At 38.9% G+C, this 26,645-nt stretch overlaps 1 protein-coding gene across 1 annotated transcript; it reads left to right on the plus strand.

The window, feature by feature from the left end:
• On the plus strand, positions 1-25,155 carry SLC5A7 (solute carrier family 5 member 7). The gene is made up of 9 exons (XM_066545265.1): positions 1-120; positions 1,121-1,343; positions 8,394-8,507; positions 11,769-11,924; positions 14,500-14,648; positions 16,601-16,744; positions 18,565-18,718; positions 19,863-20,080; positions 20,814-25,155. Exons 2-9 carry the CDS (start codon positions 1,166-1,168, stop codon positions 21,435-21,437), a joined length of 1,737 nt encoding a protein of 578 aa, XP_066401362.1. The 5' UTR covers positions 1-120; positions 1,121-1,165; the 3' UTR covers positions 21,438-25,155.
• Positions 25,156-26,645: the final 1,490 nt, after the last annotated feature.

A 26,645-nucleotide genomic window follows, 5' to 3' on the forward strand; every position in this document is an offset into this window, starting at 1 on the left:
CCTTCCAGCGGGAAAGCCCCGGGCGGGGACAAAGGCCCCGGCGGCTCGGCCCCGACACCGCCCCGCGGGATGGGCGGCCGTGCCCCGCGGGCTGCGGGGCAGCGCGGCGGCGGAGCGCAGGTGGGCGGCGGAGCGCAGGCGGGCGGCGGGCGGCGGGCGGCGGGCGGCGGGCTCCTCTCCCGGCCCGACGGCGCTCCGGGCGGGCGGGCGGACGAGCGGGCGCTGCTGCCGCGGGCGCGGGGCGGGGGCGCGGCCGCGCTCGGCGCTCGGCGGAGCGCGGAGCCCCCGGAGCCCCGGAGGTAGGGCTGGCTCGGGCGGCTGGCCCCGCCGCGGAGCCGTCGGGAGGAGCGCGGACGGGGCTCGCCGGCGCGGCGGTGCCAGAGCGAGCGCGGAGCGGCGGGGCCAGCGTGGGGAGGGGGCTCCGGGAGAGGCTGGGTACGGGGCTGCCGCTATCCGCGCCGCTCGGGAGTTTTCCCCCCTGTGGTTCGTACACTTCAACATTTCTGCCTTCCGACAGCTTTTAAGCTTTCCGTTTGCTTCCCGTATCGTGAGAGAACAGATTCATATGCTTCATGCTGGACAATTAAATGTTGCAAAAAACAAATCGCAGACTTTAAAGTACGGGAGATGTTGCAAGGGGGACCAGACTCAGCATTCCAATACAAACACGTAAAAGATGTGTTTTGCTGTTGTAGCTATTACTTATACATAGTTCTAGTATTACTTAAAGCAATTTTGTCTTCAAAATAGAGATTTTTGTAATAGTCCACATGGCCAAGATTTTTCTATCTTTTGTACCATACTAGTCTGTGACTGAAAAGTTCCCAGACATTGAGGACTTGGTGATACCAAAATAATTCAGTGCTCAATAACTGACTTCTAAGGATAGTTTAGCTTTCAGCCGTGTCATTCATTCCCTTTTGTGTTCGGAGACTGTAACCACTGGTTGTTGCTCCGCAGGCGTTTTAATTGGCATGCGACATTAATCTCAATTACATCTGAAATTCTCATTTCATAAATTCATCGGAATAGTCTCTTTAAAAACCATCTGAGGGTTTTTGTACACTGATTCTAAAAAGTAGGCATGCTAAAAGCAGACCTATTATTGCATTCTCTCCAGAGGTCTTAATGAAATAGCAATAAAAGAAACAGTTGGGATTTCAACATGGCTTTCCATGTGGAGGGACTGGTGGCCATAGTTGTCTTCTACCTGGCAATCCTGGCAGTAGGGATATGGGCTGCTTGGAAAACCAAGAACACCGGCAGCGAAGGAGATCGCAGCGAAGCCATTATAGTCGGTGGAAGAGACATTGGTTTGTTAGTTGGTGGATTTACAATGACAGGTATGTAAAAAAACACCTTACTGTTTCCTAGTCAGTGTAAAACTTGTCAGTTTTCCATCTGAATGAATTGCAATCTGCATGTTGAGTAATGCAAAGTGGGGAAAGTAGATATACTTTTTATTCCAATTGTTTAATGAACAGCCAAATGTAGCATCTGTATAGAAACAACAAATATTTGTAAAACTTACAGAAAGAATATATTTTAAGTAGTTTACATATATTTTCAATCCATATTCATCTGTAGATCAGATATGTTTGGGACAAAAGTATGGAATTAATATAGATTAATTAGAAAGTCTTAAAATAATTGTTATAGTTTTTAAAACCATCCATATTTGTGTGTTATTGGGTTTGTTTAATCTGAGTAAAACAAAGTTTATAGGGAAAAAGATTGTTGGGAAGGGGAGGGTGTAAAACATAAATTAACTTTTTAAAAGAAAATTGACATAACTCCAGACTTGTAACTGTACAGATTTCAGCAAACTTATTTTGTGGATTCTTTAGCTTCTTTTTCAGCAATTGGACAAAATAATGCTTTACTCTCAATAGTAGTATCAGTAAGAAAAGGCTGGGTGAAGGAAGAGTTCTTCACTGATTTTGTAAACGGTGCTCTCTGACTCCCAGAGCCAGTCAAACCAGCTGTTTTACCTGGGTAAATAAAATATTCACAATACTGTCCAAAATCTCAAAACTTATATTATGGTATTGAAACAAAAATGCATTATAGGAAGAGTGAATTTGCCCACCATTATATTAAGGCAAATTAATGTTTAGGCATGGGTTTTTTTTTCATTCCTAATTTAATCTAAATCCTATTCAGGCAAAGCCCTTTCAATTGTCAAATTAAATTTATCTGACTATATTTATATTTTGCTGTTTTGCCCTGCTCTGCTTTCACAATTATCTAATAAGGAAGAGCCAGGTAAAACTTGGGCCAAAAATCTGCATTCTTTATTTGAGATAACTTCACTTTCTTTTGCAGGGGCATTTTGCTCATTCAAAGACTGAATGTTTAGATATTGAGTAAAGAATGTTTGTAAAAGTCAATAAAGTTTGAATACAGTCAGATGTTCTACTTTTTGCACTGTGCTGTAATTTACTGTATCACGCATCCATCAGCTACTGGTGCATAGGGTATGACAAGAGTCTGCTCCTAGTGAGAGCTGGTTAGACTGCTTTCTGCTGAATGAAATGTTTTCAAGGGCATTGAAAACAGAATATTTTGCAGAAATATTGGTTGCCACAAAATAATAAACATTAAATCAGGGGAGTCGAGATAAAAAAGCATTTCCCACAGAAGTGGCTACGACTAATGGCTTTGCATATAGAAGATACAGATTCTGGTCTCCTCAATCCTATTTTGCAGGAATATTTTGTGTAACAGCTGAAACACAGATGAGACCTGAACTGGGATTTCCTGTATCTCAGGCATGTTCTGTAGCCCACAATTCACACCTGCACATGTTCATCCTCTGTTGTGCAAGCTCTAGAGATGGCTCAGTGTCTCATCTTTGCAGCAGAATATCAGACTGATCCCAAAGCCTTTGGGTAGCTCAAACTAGCGTGGATTTTATACTGTCAAGGCTGACACTCTTTTTCCCCTATGCCTTCCTTAAGTCTGGCAATTAAAGCATGATATGGCAACTAACCTACCTTTCAGTTGTAGTGAACCATGGCTGGTGCATAAAGCGAGATCTGGGCACAAATCTGCTGAGCCAGAGATTCGTCCGAGCTTTGTCTCAGGGTGTTTGGGACACTCGATTTCTAAAATCATAACAAAACAGTTATGAAAGTAAGCTGATGAAAATCGACAATAATTTTTACAGCTTGATAATTTTTACAAAAGGGACATACATTTCAAGGGCATACTTGCTTTTCAAAAAATGGTTGATGCTGATTTCGCACATCGCGACCCTGACTATTCGCAATACATGACTATTCCAACATCATTTTTATGTTTTCCAGGTTTTATTGTCTAAATATAAATTAGAAAGCAAAGCTTCCCCACAACAGGAAAACAAGAATTGTTTTAAAGATCTCCAGAAAGGACATTGTTTTTATGTACATGAAGCACTTCGGGTTATGAGATAAGGCCTTATTTTCTCTTTTTTGCCTGTGACAAACGCTACAATGTTCCACGGGTATTGGCCATGAAAGTGGTAGAAGTTTCTAGGGTTACTTAGTGGAGAGGATGACAGCGCGTAGCCTATAAATTTGAAATAAAATTCAGGATATAAGCACCAAAGTCAATATTCCAGAGTAATTATAGCTGATTTTCTAAACAACATTGAAAAATCTTAAAGCACTACCTATAAATAACAGCTGTAGATATTTTTGGATATATGCTATGATCCTGAAGAAGAAAAAGCTGTATCAACCAGCTATTGAAATGCTGAACACAAAGCCTGTTGAAGGTTGAGTGTGTCTGCAAATAAGAAAATGGAAGGAGTGAAAAGGTTGCATTGTGGATGGATCACAGCAGCTTATATTGAAATGAAATAACATTGTACCACAGTAGACGCATTTAATCTGTGTATAATTTTTATATAATTATAGATAAAATGCTGCATTAAATACTAGTATTCCTTATTTTTGTGAATGATTTTTTTAAGGAGTGATATCTGCAACAAAATTTAATCTAATTTGATTTTAGTGATTGAGTCTAAACCCCAAAGGAAATAGTTGAGATTACATAACTAAATGCTCACAAACATGACCCAAAAGGTAATAATCTATTGATGTAATTTTTTGCATTTTAGTTGGATAGAGCTACATAACTCTTCCACATGAAAAAAAAAATTACACGATTCTATTTTATTCTGATCCTTGGATCAGTATTTTCATTTTACAGAACTTGATGAGTTTATTAAGTAATTTGAGTGCTCAGACAAGGAATTCTTCCTGAAGAAGTGGCAAAAAATTTGGTTTCCTAGTATATATCACTATATATAAAGAACTCCAAGATCAACTTCTGTATGTCTTACAGGAACTAGAAGAAAAATTTCACTCCTTACCATCAGTATTTGTCTGATCATTTTTTCCAGTGCATGTTTTAAATGGATGTTGGTATTTGCTGCATTTTTTTGTTCTTCAGATGGCAGGCAAAGAGAAGATTAAAATAGATTACCACATGAATGCTTCCATAGATTATTAAATTTGTATTCCTTTTGGCTGATTTAGGTAAAAACAAAAAGAATTTCACCAAAAATAATGGTATTAAACTAACTTTAAATTGTGGTTTAGCAAATGAGGATCAGAAAATTAATATCTAAGGTTGAAATCCCATCCTATCTAATCCCTTTATTTCATTTCTAATGTGTTTACCTGTGTCAGTGTACGTGCTGACTATCCATTCACCCCCTCAGAAAAAAGACATATAACACCTTCCTAGAGCTCTGTGGTCCTTGACAGGTGTTCCAGAACAGTCATGTGCACAGAAAAATTGATTAGCAGCAATTTTTCAAACGCCAATCCAGAAATCAAGAAATAAAATTAAAAATAAGGGCTAAATCCTTCATGCCACCTTACACAGCAGTATCTGTCTGCAGGGCAGACAGTGGCAGGTAATGACCCCTACAAGATCACGCAGAAGGGAATTGACTTGATCTCCTCCAGAAGAAAATAAGGGAGCTAGGCATGTCATCCAAGTGCCCCTTGGAGGACATCTGATATCTCTGTAGCAACTGTTGGCAAATCAATGCTGGAGCTGGAAGCTCCATTCACCACAGCTGCAGCAGTGTTGGACATCTGCCCCCGACTATGGGATATTATTCCTACCTGTAACCAAGTATATAATTAATATAGAATTCATGCTTAGGCATTTTCTGGGGAAAGAGACAAATAAGCTTCCCTTTGTAAATATTTACTTTTTGCTATTGGATACAGGTGCTTATTCCACAAGATTATGCTGCTTAAGACACAATAAGCAACACACATCCCAGGTAGTCACGGATTTTTCTGTAGAGAGTGGTGTTCCTCAGGGGTCCATGCTGGGACCAGTACTGTTCAACAGCCTTGTTGGGGCCATGAACAAGGGGAATGAGGGCACTCTCAACAAGGTTGCAGATGACACCAAGATGAGTGCTGTGGTTAATGCTCTAGAGGGAAGTGATCCCATACAAAGATACCTGGCCCAGTGAAAGAGGCCAAGTGTAAGATCCTCCACCTGGATCTGGGCAAACCCAAACATGGATGGGTGATGAGTGGATTAAGAGCAGCCCTGTTGAGAAAAACTTAGAATCACAGAATTGTAGAATCATGGGGATTGGAAGACACCTTCAAGATCATAGAGTCCAGCTGTGAAGCCAGCACTACCACTGTAGCCCCTAAACCACATCACCCAATGCCAGATGCAGACCCTCATAAACACTGCCAGGGACAGTAACTCCACCACCTCCCTGGAAAAGATATTCCAATGTCTGACTACCCTAACAGTCAAAACTGTTTTCTAATATCTAATCTGAATCTCACCTGCCTCAGCTTAAGACTGTTTTCTCTTGTGCTTTTACTGCAGGCATGGTAGAAGAGACTGGTCCCACATCACCATGTCCTCTCAGGCAGTTGTAGAGAGCAATGAGGTCCTACTCTTCTCAAGACTAAGCATATCCAGCTGCCCCAGTTGTTCCTGATCAGACATCTTTTCTAGACCTTTCACAAGCCTTGTCACCCTTTGCCAGACACACTTCAGCCCTTTTAAAAGCGAGGGTCCCAGAACTGGGCACAGTATTAGAGGTGCTGAATACAAGGGGATAATGTCTTTCCTGGTCCTGCTGGCTGCACTATTGCAGATGCAGGCCAGGCTGCCATTGGCCTTCTTGGCCACCTGGGCACACATTTGCTCATGTTCATCTGCTGTTGACCAGCATCCCCAAGTTCTTTTGTGCTGGACTGTTTTCCAGACACTGTCCCCAGCCTGTAGCACTGCCTGGGGTTGTTGTGACCGAAACCCAAGACTCATCACTTGGTCTTGTTGAACCTCATGCAGTTGGCCTCAGCCCATGTCTCCAGCCTGTCCATATCTTACACTCCTGCAGATCAACACTCTGACCCAACTTTGTGTGATCTGCAAATTTGCTAATGGTAGATTTAGTCCCCTCATCCAGATAATCAGGAAAGATATTAAACAGGACTGGGCCCAACACTGATCTCTGGGACAGGCTGGAAGAGTTGGGGTTGTTTAGCCTGGAGAGGAGAAAGATCTGTGCAGACCTGATAGCAGCCTTACGGTACCTAAAGGGGGTTTATAGAAAAGATGGGGATCAGGGCATGTAGTGAAAGGATGAGATGTAGAGGTAGGGAATTGAAGGGTAAATTTAGATTATATATTAGGAAGAAATTCTTTGCTGTGAGGATGGTGATGCACTGGAACAGATTGCCCAGAGATGATGTGGTTGCCCATCCCTGGAAGTGTTTAAGGGCAGGTTTGACAGGGCTTTGAGCAACCTGGCCTTGTGGGTGGCATCCCTGCCCATCACAGAGGGGTTATAAATAGAAGATTTTTAAGGTTCCTTTCAATCCAAACAATTCCATAATTCTAGAAATCCGGTAAACAAAGTATGATATTCTCCTTTATCTTAATTCACACTGTAAAGAGTCACAAAATCCCAAATGTTTGACAACTTTTTATGTAGATTATGTATCCTTGCTCTTCTTGTTAAGAATCAGCCTTAACCCATCTTCCCCACGTGGCCCTGTATGGGCATCACTCACCCCTTATCTCTGTAGTACACAATAGTTCTTGATAACCAAAATTCTACTTGTAACAGGTCTCCTTGGGTCACTTCTTTTGTCTCAGCCTCTCTCTGCATACACACCCTCATAAAAGTCCATTATACCATTTCCAACAACAGAATGGCTCATTCCTGTGCTTCAAATTGCTGAAAGGAGGCAATTGTAATTCTCTTCTTGCTGGAGATCTTTGATTCTAAAGCCATAGTGAAATTCAGCAAAATACCCTCTAGTAGTACTTGAGAGATATCACAGTCAAGCGGAAGAGAGTAGTTATTTAGCTCTTAATGAAATTTCTTAAAGAATTTTATTAAATTTCCTAATTTGTTTTTCTCTCCAATTGTTTGTCTTAAACACAAAATCAAGTTTGCGTGCACGATGGTGGATGATGGGAAAATTCTGAAGAATGTCTAAGAAAAATACATTTCCAATTACTGTGACTTTTTACACAGAAACCCTAACTACTCTTACATGAAAAAGTAAAGGCTTCTGACACAAACCAAAATATCATTACAGAAATCTAGGACTTGTAGTGGTCTGTCTGCCCTTGTTCAAACTGCAAACTTGGATTTCTAAAACTTGCTCATTATACATCAGAGATAATAATTATTTTTTTTTGCATGGAATCTGCAAACAGGAAGAGATGAACTTTATTACTTGATTTGTTATGAAATATTTTTGCAGATGTAATCACAACACATTTATGTGTTGGAGTTTTTCTCTCATATATACTGTTGATCCCAAATTCTCAAATGTAGAAACTTCCTTTAAAGGCAGAGAATCAACTCATTAAGTGTCAGAGGACAGTATATTAAAAATACTGCTTTTTGGAGAGAGAGATAAAATCAGAAATATTGGAGATAGCACATATCCTTTATTGAATATGGCTCAAGGAAGAATAAATTAAATTAATTAAAGTTTATAACTTATATGGTGACAAAAAAAGCACCATAACTCTATGCAGAAATATTTTGAGAGCTCAGAGTTTATTAGTATACTTCATGTAACAAAAAATATTTAACAAGGTTTAAATGGTTGGGTTTTTTTTTCATGAAGGTCCTGGTAAATAATGTGTTCATCAAACTTTTGTCTAATTTACACATTCTTCTTTAGACTCTGCCTTATACCTCTCCTTCATTTGTACTAACACAAACAAAATAGTAATAGTAAATAAGTAGTGGGGGACTCAACCTTCACATCTTCACTGACTGTATAGAGACTTAGACACTTTGATGATTGCCTACATAATGACGATTTTATTGTACAGTGTGATCTTTTCTTTCTTTGTGGACATTAAAGACTTTTCCATCTCTTCCTTTTCAGCCACATGGGTTGGAGGAGGTTACATCAATGGGACAGCAGAAGCTGTGTATGTCCCAGACTATGGTCTAGCTTGGGCTCAGGCTCCTATTGGATATTCCCTTAGCCTGGTTTTAGGTAAGCAAATATCAAAAATAATAGTCCCTCATTTTAAAGAGTTCTGATGTCAGGTTCATTCTTTGAAATAAAAAACTATGGTCTAATAAAAGATTGCTGAGGTAAACTGGATCCCTTCTTCTGGTACATTTGGCTATTGAAAAAAAACAAAACAAAACAAGACAAAAAAACTATAAATAGTTTGATATCTCAAGTCTCTCAAATTGCTTGCCAAGACCTATTTGATTATGACAACCATATTCTTTGGGGGTGGGCAGAGGGGGGCAGTGATGTGTTTAAGTTGTCAATACCAAGTTTTATATATTCAAGTTTTCTTTCATTACCTATGTGATCTGGAACATGACCCAGGTGCCCAAGTATCAGTACACCTATAAATCTTGGAATTAGACAACTATCCTTTTGGGTTAGGACAGTGCTTATACTTTATAGATCTCCACCAAGAATCTAGGTAACTTTTCTGATTTTGTGTAGGAAGCATGTAGCACATACTTCCTCAGATTGGAAACTGTTTTCTTAAAACTGAAACATGCAACCTCTTAAATGTACAAAACTCTAAATCACATGCCAGAATGCTAATGGAGAATCCTGATATATGCAGGGACAGAGTGTAAAATACAGACAGCATTATAAGTTCTAATGCTGAAATAATGATGCAACTGTTTAAAAAGCATGTTGTTACAGAAAAAAAAATCCTGTGTTTTTCATATTTCCTTAACATACTCACTTTTCTAATATTACTTGACCTCTCAGTCTATTCTCAGTCTATTCTCAGGGTCCTCCTACCTAATCTGTCCCTTTCTTTCCTTTGGTTGTTTATCCAGATCCTCTCTCACAATTTATTTCTTCCTATACAACTTGTTTTCCTTCCTCTTTCTTTTTTCCCCTTGAAAATGCTTTCCAATGGCCTGCCCTAGTTATCCTGACTTCCCAGGCAGAAACTTCCCCCCCTGCAGATGATGCTCCCTGGCATGTGCAGGCCAGCTCCAGTTCTGGCAGTGGTTGCCACCCCTGAGAGCAGCTCTGTGTGCTGTAAGGAAAACAGTGACTGTGGATGTCTGCCTGGAGATGAGTTGGTGTCTTTAGGAGGTCACGAGGGTCACGATCTCACGAGGAGATCCATCGGTGTCGTTGACCGGCTGTTAGGATTGGAGTCACAAGCATCCTCTTCGCCCCCAGCTCTAGTAGATATTTTTGCCCCCAATGAAGGAGGAATGATGAGGAGGACTCCATCTTATCAGAAGGCTAATTAATGACTTTATTATACTATATTACATCCATATTACATTATATCTAAACTGAATCTGCCAAGCACTGCTCTCCACTGCATGGAATCTCATGACTGTCAGCCAACAGTCCTGACACACACACACACCTGGATCCAATTGACCAGTGAATCAAAACACACCAGAATCCAATTATCAGTTCCCTTCAGGTAAACAATCTTCCACTATGCATTCCACTTGTGAACAGCACAGAAGCAGCAAATGAGATAAGAATTGTTTTTTCTTTCTCTGAAGTTCAGAGAATGTGAAACCCAGAAGTATTCTTGGGAAGTATTGTGTCTTGCTTTTCTCTGTGAGGAGAAATGTGTTGACGCTCAGCCCCTGCAGAATTGACACAAATTAACAATAGTCCAAAAGAGTTAACCTCTCTGCTTGTTTTCCAACTGTTTAGAGATACCCAGACTTGTTTTCCTGAAAATTACAATGTCTACTGCAGAGAAAAGCAGTCTGTATGCGTAACCATGTATCTCTCTGCAGAGCATGGAGAGAATTTCTCTAGGCATGATGTGTACATGAAGGTTTGAGGGGAGGAATTCTTTATCCTTCTTTTAAAAAATAAATAATCAAAATTATAAATACCAGGCTGAGAGAAATATTACTGCTTCAGACAAGAAGTATTTAAGATTAAATCAATCTCCCTGTTTGTTATCCATACAATTTATTTTCCTTAGTATTTCAAGCAATTTAGTTTTAAAAGTTTGGATACCTCCTATTTCCTTTAACAGGTGTTTGAACATCCTAATAGATTATGATTTTTTCTTCTTCAATTGTCTTTTGCAATGATGGCATAACAAGTAGATTAGGAAAAGGATCTATTACCAAACCAAGAATCACAAAAAAGAAAAAAAAAAACTGAAGTGTTTCTGCATCTACCTGCCTAAACACAGCATTCACATAAGCACTATAAATTGGGATGACAGTGTATGGCCCAGTACCTTCTGTTCAGGGAACTTGATGAAATGAAAAAATATGAGTTATAAAAAGCAATACATAGAAATTTGGAAAAATCTTCTGCACATTATGATGAATAAATGACATGTCTTGTCATGAGGAACCTAATTAAGGATTGCCAAATGCCATACAGTATATCTTACTGGGAACTGACAGGGTTTCCAGTTCATAATTATACCTTATATAGAGTTTTACTGTGGTGACTGGGTTATAGTCATGTGCAGATCTCAACTACACAGGTTTCCATACAAGGGCTCTTTCAGCTTTCCTCAGATAGATAGAAAGACAGAAAGAATTTCCCCAAGACAGAAAGAATTTGAGGAGGGGAGGCCTTTGCACATTTATGTACATATCCAGCCCATATACCAGCCAGGCAGAGCAGAATAGTGATATATCAAAATTCCTGGACATACATAAGTGAAATAACTGTATAAGAAATATTAATGGAATCTGACACCGGCAGAACTCAGAAGACCTCTGACATATCCTGCAGGTGTAGTAAAGTTGTTCCAAACATACAAAATAAATCTGAATTATCCTGAAATAATCAGATTTGCTGTGTGTGCACTAAACCACATGTGAAATTCTATTTCTGATTCGGGAATCTCAGACGGTTTTATTTTTAGAGTAGGAGTATGTGAAAATTCATGCTGGATTCCAGTCTAAGAATCAACAGGATTAGGTAGAAAAGCCATTCTCTTAGGCTAATCCAAAATTAGACAAAACTCTGACAGCATCCATAATGGGAGATTACATAAACTGAGCCAGAAAAAATAAGAAAAAAACTTTTTTTTTTTAAATCATCAGACTATAGAAACTAATGGAGTGTGTGTGTTTAAGTAATTCTGTAGACATACATAAGAGTTTCCAGAGAATATTTTTACTGTACTTTTTACTTACAAACAAACAAACAAACAAATACTATTGATGATATTTTGTACCCTTAACTGACCATGAATGTTTTGTCCCTTAATGGTAATGTATTTCTGAACTGCAGCTGGTGTCTTACGTGGCTTTTTCTTTGTAGGTGGCCTTTTTTTTGCAAAACCCATGCGATCCAAAGGCTATGTAACAATGCTGGACCCCTTTCAGCAGCTTTATGGAAAAAGGATGGGAGGACTACTGTTCATTCCAGCTTTAATGGGAGAAATGTTTTGGGCTGCTGCCATCTTCTCTGCCTTAGGTAAGGAATAAGCAGTATAAATATTAATTTATTACAGGTAGAAACTATCAAGAATATCAGAAATGCATTAAAATTCTGGCTCCAAATGGTAACTATTTAAGGCAAGTGATTCAGACTGTGATATTTCTCAGACCCATGCTAACTAGCAAGTAAATCCAGTAATGCTACCCCTTTAATTATTTCGATAAGGGAAAGACATGCAAAGTATCTATTAATTTTCACATACCTTTAAGCTCTTCAAAGAGCATGAAAGGATTTAGAAGCAAATTTCTGTTAATAGTGAGGGTGTCGTAAGTGATTGCAAGGGCCCCTTTTGTGTCAAATCTGACCCAGCTTTTCTTTTACATCTCTGGGATGAGAGAAGCCAGTCAAAATTTCCCTTAATGATATGTAACAGCATTTCCAATGCATCTTATCAAAATAATCCTTTGAATATAGGTGATCTCCTTGTACAGACCATTCCATAACACAAATAATAGAAATAAACCAGACGCTGATCAATAAATTGAAGAATTCTTCAATTCTAAATGGCTTTCTTCTTGACAAAATGAAGAAAATACTCAAGAAAGGATTTGGAGAATTAGTGAAACTATGACTCAATAGAAAATCACTCAACTACTCATCCAGTCCTGAAAAAAATCAGCTTCCAGGGTTTCTAATTATATTTCAGGCCTTCATTTAGCAACCCCTTTAAGAATAGAGAAAGCCCTTGAGTTGAAGCACCAGTAATTGACTTTTACCAACTAATCATACTAATAATGCACATGCATGTGGTAATGCCTTCTAGCATAAGCTATTTTAAACAAAAATAAACTTTGAAGGTACTCTCCAACTGCGCTCTGATGGACTGCAAAGCAATGGGGAGCTTGTTTACCACAATTTCATCACAAAATCCTTAAAAGACTATGAAAAAACTGCATGCTGAGGTGATAGGAGTTGAATAACTTGAAAACACTCAGAGTATTTGCTATATTTTTGATTAAGGACAAGCCATTCTCTTTTATTTCAACACAAGTGGTGTGAATACCTTTCTAGATTTATATAACAGCCAACAGTTAAAGACTGTCCGTGATTATAAAGGTCATTGAAGATTTTTATTTTAACTATTCTGTGATTAATCTAGTTCATTTTTCACACCTATCCTCACTGATTAATGTTTAATCCCAGTATTCTTCACTGCTTGCTCTTCATCCATACTCCTTGCTTGGCAGGGTTGTAGATGGGAAACACTGATCATTAAGCTGTGGAAGAGGTCTGAGCTTGTAATTCTTAAGCACATGAACTTTGAAGGTTCATTGTGCAGCAAAAGCCACAAAAGATCTGTCAGCTCCCAGAAGCTCTTATATATCACACATCATGTTGTCTTCTAAGTCCAAAACTCTTCCAAATATGTTCTCCAGAATATCCATCTACTATAACTGCAAGCACTAAAAGTAGTTGCAAGATGTTTCATTGAAATCATCCTAATTAGGAGGAGAGGAATTTTTTAAACATGGTCTTAAAACATCACAATGGTTTGAAATAGTTGATACATCAAAGGGAAATGTATAACCATCCTGATAGCTGCTGGAGGGGCCAAGCAGGAGGACACAAGCTGTTCAGGAGGTTTCTTGAGTGCACTGGCAGCAACTTCTTGACACAAATGATCAGGGAGCTGTTGTAGGGAGGTGCTCTGTTGAAGCTGTTCCTTAGACACAAGGAAGAACAAGTCAGAGGTATAAAGGTCAAAGGCAGATTTGGCAGCAATATTCGTGAGATGGGGGAGCTCATGGTCCTGAGAGTGGGGAACAAGGCAAATATCACAACTGCAACCACAGACTTTAGAAGAGTAGAGCTGGGCCTCTCCAGCATTCTGCTGGGAAGAATCCCATGGGAGACTGTCCTGGAGTCCAGCAGAACTGGTTCATATTCAGGAATCACCTCCTCAATGCTCAAAAGCAGGTGTGGACTGCTGAATGGGATGGGGCACCTGGTGGTAAAAGATGTGGAAAAGACTAATGTATTCACTGCTTTTTCTGCTTAATTCTTTGCTGGCAAGATCAGTTTTTAGGAATCCCAGGACCCTGAGAAGCCTGGGAAAGTCCAGTGCAAGGAAGACTTGCTGGAAGAGAACCAAGTGAGGAAACTTTAAAATACACTGGACAGACACAGTTTCATGGGACCTCAGGGGATGCATCCTGCAAGTGCTGTGGCAGCTGGCTGGCAGCATTGCAGGAACATTCTCAGTATCCTTCTGAAGACTGTGGCAATCAGGGATGGGCATAGCTGGTTTTCACAGACAGAAGAGAGTGTAGTCCTTACAGACCTTGAGCAACGTAAGAAGTGCTGTTGGGACACTTCTCAATTTCCTAAGAACCTGCGAAATGACAGATGCTAAGCTTAGACCAACAGGAGCATCTCTTTTCCCATTCCCTTTAAAGGTGCAGAAAGGGTGTGCAGAATATAGAGGGTAATTCTTAATGCTGTTACTAAGTGTCAGTCCAGAACCCATATATGCAACTTAACAAAGGTGGGGTTCTCATCACACATGCTGTGATACACACACTAACACACAGCGCTCTGGTTTTCCCCTTAGGTGCAACTATAAGTGTGATCATTGACATTAATGTCAATATTTCAGTCATTATTTCTGCCCTGATTGCCACTTTGTACACACTTGTGGGTGGGGTTTATTCTGTGGCCTACACCGACGTAGTTCAGCTCTTCTGCATCTTCCTGGGACTGGTAAGTTTGGCTTTTTTTGCCCTATTTTGTCAAGGATTTTGTCCTGAGCAGCTACAAGGGCCAAGTGTGTCCTGGGCTGTACCAGGCACAGCATTGCTAACCAGTCAGACTCACAGAGTGCTGACTTTAAAAGAGTTTGCATTTGCATCAATGTACAGCCTGTACTTGGGAAATAGTGCTATCCAAGAGGTCTGATTCTTTGGCTTTTTTCCAGCCAGTCTGGCAGTCCAACCACTCTTACAATTTTCCTCTTGAGTATACATCTAACTCAGAATAGAACTGGTGCTGACTCCTTCCCTGTCAGTCTTTAGGACTGCGACACTGGCAGGAGGCATCAGACATACGAAGCTGTTGGTAGAAAAATTCTGTCACTGGACCTGCAGTATTGATACTCTACTGTTTCTCTTTTCTGTGGTTGTCACCTAGACAGCTTACTTAACCTCCTGTTAACTTAGTTAACCTTCCTGGTTTTTCCCTCATTTCCCTCGACCACCCTTGGAGACTGTAATATGTGAAGTCTCACCAGATGTCTTGGCTGTTTTAGTGTGGAAGTGAATATCCCTCATCAGCAATCAATGATATGCCAGTGGGTAGCCTTTTATTTTCTGCTGTTCTTTAAGCCCCATATTGAAAAACATCAGTGTGATACTAATCACAAGGGTGAAATCAAAGAAGCTGCTGGCTTTGTCTGCCAGTGGCAGAAACTGACAGTCAAAGGTGTGCAGAGAAGTGAGATATGCTAAAATAAATGGAGTGGCTCAAGACGGAGGAATCAAGGGAACCTTGGAGGCCTGGTGTTCTGTCTCTGCTTTCAACAGAGTTCTTGTGCAGCTCTAGGAAAATTGCTTCAGCCATTGCTTACACAGGTGGTCACTAACCAGCTCTCTGTGTGCTTACTTTGTGGCATCTTACTGTGAGGACTATGGACTTTAAGTGATTTAATGGAAATGGTGCTAAATAGCCTGAAAAAGTAAATCCAAGTTCCAGCTGGCCACCTCAAATGAAAAGTTATTCCAGACTTTCTTCCCTCATATCTTTTTTCTTCATCTCAACAGTGGGGAAAATACTCTTTCCCTAACATAAATGTTAATATTTGTGAGACATTAAGTTTCTACAGATGGCATGCATTACAGAAATTCCCAAAACTGGAGATAAATCAAAGTACAGAAATTGTCTTCCAGCGTGATCCATTCATGAACCACTAGAGAGCCTGAACCTGCAGGAATAGCATAAAAATTAGTGTGAACCTGATGGGGGGGGTGGGAAGCAAATGAAGGTTTTACAGAAGTTTTCTAAATTATTAGATCTATAGCTCTTTAGTGTTTTGTTTAATTCAGGTTGGGCTCTTTAAGTAATTTCCCATTTGAAATAAACAGCAATAATGTAGTGCTGAAGAACTCATATTCATGAAGTCAAGAGTGTCATCAGTGAGGCTGAAGAGTCAGTATCTAAATGGTCATGCTCTAGGAAGGCAGGTTTAGATCAGATGGGACCCTCTCACAGTAGATGTCATAGTAGAGGAGAGCACAGATTCAGTTATCCCAGCTTCTCCTCCAGACTCTGGAGCAGTTTTTACTCCCACTGTCACAGAGCTTTGCTGCTCCTTCCTCTAGTGTCTGGTGGTCCAGGAAAGAGTGTAAACAATGTATGAGGAGGTTAGGTAAAACAGAACAAAATTGCATAAATGTGTATTTGCTTCTGCTTTTGCAGTTTCCATTTATTCTTTGCTCACACTCTCAAGGACACGTGAGCTATTCACTACCAAGCCCTCTGGATTTCAGAAATGTTCCACCTGCACATAATCTGACTTTTTGCAAATCATCTTGATAGTTTGGTATTCAATCTTATTCAAACAAGCAAGAATAATAAAACTAGAAGGTGTTAATATTAAAATTTCACAGATTTAGAATATCTTCTTTAGACCTGAGCACATTGTTTCTCTTTGGTTCCAGTGGATCAGTGTCCCCTTTGCCATGTCCCATCCTGCAGTAACAGACATTGGGCTCACGGCTGTGCACCACGTGTACCAAGCACCTTGGCTTGGATCTATCAACTCCCTTGACATTTACACATGGTTGGACAATTTCTTTTTACTGGTAAGTGGTGATTTGTACGAAGAAGTAAAGCATTTAAGCACTTACACCATGTTACTGTGACAGCTGAAAATGATGGAGTCTAGTTAAGAGTTTCTATCACACTGAAAACTTTTACCCTCTTGACTCCTGCTTGATATTTCTGCACATTTGAATGATTTCAGTGACATATCAGCCAGCATTGCCAGGAATGCAATTTAAATAACATCAGGCTGAAAGAGCTGACATGTTAAAATTAAATAAAAGTGTGCAGCTAATGCTTAACTGATGTAATTGTTGGCAGAGGAATTCATATATTGCAGAAGGCAATAAATACATTATACAAATGATTAAATATGCCTTTGGTATAGGGAAATAAAAAGCTGTGCAGAGATGGATGGCAGGATGGATAAATTCATACATGCACACATGCCAGAATGAACCATGGTCTTTCATTATTTAATACCTATAAAACACATGGGATTGGTGGCTATTAAGTACTTTCCATTAGAGGATCTAGAAACACATGCTAATATTTTCCATTCTCAGTGTCCCAATGCAAATTTACACTGGTTTTATTATCATGTTTTATTTTGGGATTACATTTTCTGGCTTTTTTTCAAATCCTCACAGCCAAAAATCTTCAGGGTTTTTTTTATAATTGGTCTATTAAAACATGTTATTTTATTCAGCATTGTCTCAGAGACCTAAAGTATGACATTAACTCAAGTGGCTGTATTCTCTCCTGTAAGCCTGAAGATCTCATTTCTGCTGTTGACCAAAGGAAAGTTCTGATATTGCCAAATTATGACACAATTTCTTGTCATCTTGTCTGTTTCATTATAGCTCAAGAAAGTTATACATTCTTGGAAAGCTTTGATAAAGTAACATTATTATCAAGGTGGCAAAGAAAAACAGTCATAAATAGCAAGTCAAAACCAAACTTGTCTGTGAAATATTAATTTATTCCCTATGTGTGCATGAAGCTATATGAAACACCTGTATACACACTTTCTGGTCCAAATGCCTCCTGCCTCATTTAGTGTATAGAACTAGGCTATAAAATTTGCTTGACTTTTTTTCCATGCTGTTTAGAGACAGACACTTGGTTACTTAGTGGAGACTATTCAAATCCTGCTCTCAAGACAGAATTGTTAGCACTCGAGTTTTCAACCTTTGGTAATATTATTTTGTGTTATATTTTGCAGAAATAATTTTAAGTCCAATCAGGATCTTCAGTTACATATCCAAATAAAAGAGAAGGGTTTTCACCATAAATCAAAATTTTTCCCTTATTTCACCTGTGTCTTCTACCAATTTCTATTGGTATTTTATTTGCTTAAGGCAGTAGGAGAATAATTTCTCAGATTCCTGAGTTCAGTGTATACAGAATGTCTCATCTTCTTTGAATGACTACACGCATTCACAAAGGAAGATAAAATCTTGCTCTGATATCATGTCAGAGTCTAATCTAATTTTAGTGGAGGAGGAGTATTGGAGAGTAAATTCTTCAAATATGAAATATGAAAGTATTACTTTCCATAAACTTTTATCAAGTCAAGAGACTTGGGGACTACAGAGACTATGAAAGTGCAAGTGTTGATGCTAATTGTATAAAAAATAACTTATCTAAAAGAATGGGATTTAAGTGGACTTACACAGTTTTGACATTGCTTGTGAGAATGAAAGTTGCAGTTATTACTGACTGGCTGATATTCAATAAATAAATGAAAAAGTAGCAATATGGCTTTCAGCATTCAAGTGATCCATATGCATGTTCTCTGTATGGTGATAGTAAAACAATTCAGCTACCCCCCAGTCACAGCATGCTGTTGTGTTTGCAGACATTAGGAGGAATTCCATGGCAAGCATATTTCCAGAGAGTTCTTTCCTCATCTTCTGCCACATATGCTCAAGTTCTGTCATTCCTGGCTGCTTTTGGCTGTCTTGTGATGGCTATTCCTGCAGTGCTCATTGGTGCAATTGGAGCATCTACAGGTAAATGATTAAAAATCAGTAGTACAATAAATGTAAAATGAATACTGCAACAAGTGTGTAAAAATAAATCTTGTGTTAGATATAGATGACATATAGGTCAGATAATCAGGTGGCATCATTTTTCAACTCATGACTGCTTCAACAGAAGGCTAGACAGAAAAATAATGTTATAGAATATTTCTCCCAAAGGAAATTGCTCCTACCACAGTCAATGAAATTAAATAATTTTGTACATTCTAGATATCTACAGACACAATACTTCAATCTTTGTGTTAGATTCTGGTACTTTTATTTGTTGTTAAAGTAATAATGGGGAATGGCCAAAGGAGCTGTGGTTATTTAGCCTGGAGAAAAAGAGACTGAGGGAAGACTTGCGCTCTACAACTACCTGAAAGGAGTTTGTAGCAAGGTGCATCTCCCACATAACAAGCAACAGGATGAGAGGAAATTGCCTCACGTTGCAGCAGGGGAGGTTTAGATATTAGGAAAAATGTGTTTACCAAAGGGTTTGTCAAGCACTGGAACAGGCTGCCCAGGGAAGTGGTGGATTCTTCATCCTTGGAGCTATTTAAAATAGGTGTAGATGTGGCTCTTGGGGATGTGGTTTATTGATGGGCTTGGTAGTGCTGGGCTAATAGTTCAACTCGTTGATCATAAAGGTGTTTTCCAACCTAAATGATTCTTTAATTTATCAGAAATTTCTTAGCTTGACCAATATATCCTTGCCAAGGTTTTTTTGTCATAGTGAGAGTGATCCCAATCACAGTGACTGTGTAGCTAAACTGCTAAAAATATTCTGTTAGAAATGTTTGCATTGCTTTGAGACCCATTTGTAATCCAAAAGAGTAGTTAAACACACCAGAAAAAAACATGGATCCCAGACTTATTTTATTGAATAAAACTACATTTATGAGCAATTTAAAGTTTATTTTAGAGACAAAGAAAAATGCTGAGCAGAATTAAATCTGCCTAACAGAAACTGGTGTGACACTGCCTCTCTGAAATGCCATTGGTCTGGCCCTAGTAGCAGTTTGTTCTTGAATGTGCATGAAAATGTGGTAATATGAATAGCTTGCTACTCATGAAGTCAAGAGGTGCTGTGGCTGCTAATGTTACTGATAACATACTGGTGTCCATATTGCAGCTTGGAACCAGACTGAATACGGTGTCCCTGACCCCAAGAGCAAAAAAGAAGCAGATATGATTTTACCAATCGTGCTGCAGTACCTTTGCCCGGTCTACATCTCGTTCTTTGGCCTTGGTGCCGTGTCTGCTGCTGTGATGTCCTCAGCTGATTCCTCAATTTTATCAGCAAGTTCTATGTTTGCTCGGAACATTTACCAGCTTGCCTTTCGGCAAAATGTGAGACAATGTTTTCATTTTTACTTTTAGAGAACATTTTAGGTGACATCTTCACTAGGTGATACACAGACTATAATTTCATAATGAAACACCTCTTTCATGTTCCTGCCTGTAACTAGAAAAAGAATTTAATTGCTAACAGTATGTTGAACAAACTGAAAATCATAAAAATAATTGTGGTTGTGACTGATGACAAAAGTGAAAAAGCTGGCTTGGAGAGGGCAGCTGTCAAGAGTTCTCATGGACATGCAATTTATCCAAAGAGCTAATTAGTGTTGCTACAAGTGTAAGTTCCACATAAATTCTTCACAAAATGAGACATTTTTCTAATCTTTCATTTACTGGGAAATCATTTGGCAACATAATAGTCTAATGAGTTGGAGTTTTTCTTATGAAACAGAGAAGAAATTCTGATGCTAACAGGTTTTTTCAAGTTGTGTCATATTGTGATTCTATTTAAAAGCTATTTTTTACACTGCTGTTTTTTCTCTTTGATTCATCATCAAGCTTTTTGCTGTGTTCAAAGAGTAATGGCTTTGGGAATGGCAACCATAACCCCTAAGGTTTTATCTCTGAGCTTGAGATTGAGATAGAGTTATTAGTTTGTAATTATTATTGAATTAATCATGCAAAGCTTTCTTTTACAATTCAGTATTTTATATTGACTGTATGTAAGTGTAGGCATACATGTATAGGCATGAAAAAACCACCTAACACTTCCCTTTTTTTGCAGGCTTCAGACAGGGAAATTGTGTGGGTCATCAGAATCACTGTTCTTCTGTTTGGAGCATCAGCAACAGCGATGGCACTGCTGGCTTCATCAGTGTATGGCCTCTGGTACCTCAGCTCTGACCTCATTTATATCATCATATTCCCCCAGCTCCTGTGTGTGTTATTTATTAAAGGAACCAACACCTACGGTGCCATTGCAGGATACCTGTTTGGCCTGGTTCTCAGAATAACCGGAGGAGAGCCATACCTCTACCTTCAGCCCTTGATCTTCTACCCTGGCTGGTACCAAGATGATAACAACCTCTATATCCAGAGATTCCCATTTAAAACACTTGCTATGCTCACCTCCTTCTTTACTAATGTCATAGTCTCCTACTTAGCCAAGTACTTATTTGAAAGTGGGACTTTGCCACCAAAGCTTGACTTTCTTGATGCAGTTGTTGCCAGATACAGTAGAGAACACATGGACAAAGCGACTCTTGTAAAAAGTGACAATATTGTATTAAATGAACTTGCACCTGTGAATCCACGACACAGTCTAACTTTGAGCTCAACTTTCACAAACAAGGAAGCCTTCAACTACGTTGATTCAAGTCCAGAACTGTCCAACACGGAAGATAATTAAAAAATCAAAACAGTCAAAACAATGAGAAGCAGGATATTCTACAAAGAATAGTAAGAACCATTTTATCAGAAGAAAAGCAAGAATTGGGAATAAAATGCCGCTGCACATTCTTTAAGTTGTTTCTAGGAGCAGGAGCATCTCATGGGAGGAACTCTTTTCTGCTATTATCTAATATGTTGGATTAGATCACAGAGTGTTTACTAAAGTATACACTCAATCCCATTCCTTCCATCCAGAGCTATATACTGTACCATTAAAAAAATATTTAAAATATATGTAGAACAAAATGTGCAACAGTTCTTAGCTAGGATATCATATGAAGAGATTATAATACAGTAAGTCTGAAATATTATCACTCAGCATTTTATTGGCATTAAGTGAAAATATATTGCCACAGCTATAAGTGATTTATTTCTAAAGAGTTAGTTGCTTGAGCAAAGACAGATAGATAAATTCCCTGGGGTTTTGGCCTGGTAATTTTTTTCCTCATAAAGAAATTTAAATAATACTATCTAGTAATTTATTATTTGTATGAGACAGCAAAATGCACAAATAGTAATAAATTCCTTATAGGAGTGCTAAACATGATATATTATTTTTTAAAAGTTAAAATTAAATCACCAGTTTAAAATTATGTTAAAGCTGATATAAGGCAACCTAAAGCAAAATATGTTAATATGGGTGTTCTCTTTCTTTTTCTGTGGTTACTGACTGTCACCAAAATTCTTAGAGCAATAACTGGAGTTGAAATTCAGCTTGTGAAAAATGCTCTTATAGAAAAACTCAAACTAAATAGATTTTTTTGGTGTTGGGTGAAGACGACTTATCTTGACATCATCAAAATGAACACAAGCAAAGCAGTCTGACACCAAGCAACTTCACCAATGGAATAAATATTGAAAAGTAAAGACAATCAAGAATCTTTGAAAGAGAGAGGGTTTTCCTTGCAGAAAATTCCCAATTTTCACTTACTTAAAAAAGCTATTCTTAAAGATGCTGAAAAGTCTTTTGGCTTGGTCATGCTGGAATTACTCTGAAAAATCCAGATTTTCCATAGAAAATAACATTTCTTCAAAAATTTCTCAAAAACCCAGGCTTGCTGTACAGCTTTCCACACCTCTAAGTGTTTGACTCTGAAAGCAGCTTGGAGAGGAACTGAAAGGAATGCTGAACCCACACACACAGTGAGAGGCACAGTGGTGTCTTCCACTAAGTGCCAGACTCCTCCACTGACCCCTGCCCTCCTGGCCGTCTCAGTGAGCCTGCAGAGCAGCAGCAGTGGCCAGGTGCAGACAAGACGTGGCTCACAAATGGCAATGCTGGCCAGAAGCAGCAAAGTGGGGAGATGAGGCCCCTGCTGACTTTGCCCAGGCCAGCAGGAACAGGCAGTGCTGTTTCCACTTGCCCAGGGCCAGGATGATTGTGTCTGTCCCCATTGGTATGTGCCTTTCTCAGCGCGAGCTCCAGTAGCTACATTTCTCTACAATTAAGGGTTATGCTCCAATAATTCTTTTTAAAATCTGTGTATGACGCAAAATGTTCGGTAGAAATCCAGATATCCTCCTGTTGCTGGTCACCAGTGAAATTTCTTTTTTTAACACTCACAGCACGAGGAGTTATAGTGGAGGATAGAAGATGTAAGAATAGGTTTTGCTGCTAAAGGAAGAAGCCATCAACTTGTGCATTCAATGTTGACATAAGCTTTCACAAGGTTGAATCCTTAGATATGTTTTGCTCCTTTTGTGGAGACTTAACAGCAAACACATGTATGTAGGGAATATTCATTTCAGAGAGGTTAATTTTTTTTCTCCTTACACTGCATTTAAAAGTAACATTGCAGCTCATTTCTGAATATGCACTGTGACCTGCAGTACTACTGTGCTTACCAATATGAAGTGTGCTCTGGGTTGAGGGAATCAAACCAGGATATGCAGTAAAAACTCAGAAGAGCCAATATAGCAAAGAAATTAAAAACTCCTGTGAGATGAGTTAATAGGCCACCCGTGAAATTCAGGGTGCTGAGTGTCACAAACCAAACACGAGCCTAGCAGTCTTAATTCCCCCATGAACCACAGAAGAGAGATAAGGAAATAGACTTTATAGAGGAAAGAGGGGAAGAACAGAGGCACTGCTGGATTATTCTCCATTTTCAGCCCAAATCCACTAGTCTGAATCCCTTCTTATGGGAAAATATCAAGTCACAGTTTTACCTGCTTACATAGCCAATGCCTTATGCTGCTGTTCCAAATTAAGTTAGAGGATCCCATTTTACAGTCACCTGTAGGCCTTCCTAAAAACTTTTTTCTTACCTCAGTTTTGTCCAGGAATTCCTAGAATTTCACTATGAGATGCTGCATAGTGACCAGATGCTTTGAATACAGCAACATTTTGGTATTATTTATTTCAAAATGCCCAGTTATGGGAAGGGAAAAAAGGAAAAGAGAAGGGGATTGAGCTGGAATAATTTAAGACATTTTGATTAAAAAATAAAAATATTTTTCTTTTATTGTAGCCATAAAAACGTAAATGGCTTTAAAATGCTCAAAAAGGGTAGGTGGAAAATATAAGTGTTAGTCCAAAAATTTCAAACCAGACACTTTCAATATTATCAGAATATTTTGCAATTTCTATCCTATATATATATTTTTTTTTAATTGATGCTATTTTATCCAGTATTGCTGCTTGGATGGATTACAAAAGCCAAACCAAACAGCCCCATGTAAAGTCTGTTTACAGGTTTTATTGCCTTAGCTCAGCTGTCCTACCATTAAAATTTGTACAGAGCTGTTCATTTAACCAAAGGCCATATCTGTGATTGATAGCCATGGGGAAAAAAAAAAGCAAAAAACAAAAAACCAAAACAAACAAACAAACAAAAACTATGTTACTTCCACAAGCAAAATGTCAACAGGATGTGATTCTTTAAGCAGATTTTATTTGCAGAGGAATTATAAGTTTTTCTCCCCTTCTGCAATTTGTGGACAGTAGTACTATACAGTAAATTGGATTTATAATCAGTGAAGCAAACAGCTCATTTTCAGACACTGAGTTTATTGTTTCTGAGCCTACAATTTTAAGATAAAATATTCATGACACAATCATACATTTTACTTTCATATTCTTCACATTTGTGAATAACATTTATTTGACAGGGGGTTTTTTCCTCCTTTGCATGAGATGTGTTCATAAAATCAAAGTTGATAACATAGCTGACATGTCAAAAAAGTTATTTCATCTCTACTTGTCCAAATGGGATGGTATACGTATTATAAACAAACCATACTTTTGTGAACCTGAACTGAATGTAAACATTAAGTGGATCAAATAAAGTCACATGTAGTGTTTTATTTTCATATAGTACAAGAATTTAGGAGTTCAAATAGAAGTATCATAGGAAAAAACTGTTATTCATTTTCCTTCTGCCCTTCAAGTGTATTGGTCAAGTTCCATGTGCAGTTAGTAAGTTTTTGTAAGTCTGCTACTAATCAGGACAGTATTTGTGGATGTAGTTAAAAAAAAAAGTATATTTTTGTCTGTGTCAGAAATGCTATATTAAGACTATACTTAACAAAGCAGATAGGAAGCATAATATAGATATCTATGTTTTAGCTTCATTTGTATTGTATTCAATAGCGTCCATGCATTTCAGGAAAACACTGTCTGGTTTTGGGTCTGTTTTGTCCATCTATTAAAAATAAAGACATTTATTTTATTATCACTCAGCATCACCTGATATTCTGTCTCACAAGCAGAGCCCCACAGAGATGAGGTGGTCCTGGCAAAATGGGATCTGGCCCACACTCCAGCCATCAGCATGGTCACAATGTTTACAGCTCTACCCCAAAACCTGGCCTCAGTGTTGGAAATAGAGATCTCATTTCAGTAATGTCCCCCTTGTTCTCACAGTCACAAAGAAGAAGAGAAGGCCCTGAGTTCCAGGATAATCTACATCCAATAGAATTCCCTCCTGCAGACCCCTTGCCAAGGACCTTTTGCTTGGGGGTGCCACACTGGGACAGGGGCTGTGAGCTTGGTAAGGAGCACAAAATGCACTATGAGTCAGGAACGCCCACACCTAGGGACTGCAGCTGTGATCCACTTCTGTGTGAACTCACTGGAGAATGGGTCTGATAGATTTTCCCTTTGTAGAGGGACATGAAGTCATCCTGGGCATTGAATATGTTATAAATATCATTATTTAGAAATACAAAAATTAGTGGATTGAAAACTAAATATGTGCTTTTATAGACCTATTACGAGTTTGATCATCACAGGAAAGATGCAAATGCATGGCTTTCCAAATGCTAATGGCATTGCCAAATAATGCCACATGCCAAATATGCAGAGTATTTATCCCCCAAATGCTTTGAAAAAATACATTAACAATACTGTCCACTCATGGGTGGGGAAAATAAGGCACACTGGTTTGTTTTACAGAGCACTAAGGTGTTCCCTTATGGAACAAGCACAGTCTGAGGTTTTCAAAGAGTGTTGAACAGTGTAGACTTTTCCCTGAGGCTGTAAGGCTCTAGTCTCTTTTGCAATTAGTAGTTTAATTCCCACCTGCATCTTTGAAACACTGAAGCATGCTTTAAGACAAGACCCCTGATATCCTGTAGTTTGTAACCTAGAAAAAAAGCAAGTCCATAATTCTACAGATTCAAAAAAAAGAAGAAAAATCTTTAAGTAATGTTGCGCTGAAGGTTGCATTGGAAACATAATGAATGGTTTCACCACATTACATGATAGGTAAAATGTCACGTGCAGGCCAGCTCTGGCCAAAAGCACAACAAAACCCAGCCTAGGAAGCTCTGCTTCCTAGGATTGGGATTCTGGGGCTTTTAACCTTCAGGAAGCTTTCCCAGAAAGAGCATAGTTCCCAGGGGTGAGTTTGCACCTGAATGTCTGGAGCACTGACCTTCAGCAACCAAGACTATAAAAACAGATAAAGAAAAACATCCATCTCGGTTGCAGGATCTGATCACATGCTGCGATTGAGAGAGACATGGTCTATGTGAACAAGTGGTGTTAATAAATAAAAGGTAAAGTCAATGGAAATGAGGATGTAGTCAGGTATAAGGCTATTATGCTACAGAATAAAGTACTGGAGAGCACAGGGGGAAAAGAAGTATTTCTGTGAATGAAAGAATTGATCAGGTTGGCTATATTCAATTGACTTAGGAAACTCTGTGAGGTCAAAAGGAAACA

The sequence above is a fragment of the Molothrus aeneus genome, chromosome 2 (genome assembly GCF_037042795.1).
Source record: "Molothrus aeneus isolate 106 chromosome 2, BPBGC_Maene_1.0, whole genome shotgun sequence".
In the NCBI taxonomy this organism is placed as follows: domain Eukaryota; kingdom Metazoa; phylum Chordata; class Aves; order Passeriformes; family Icteridae; genus Molothrus; species Molothrus aeneus.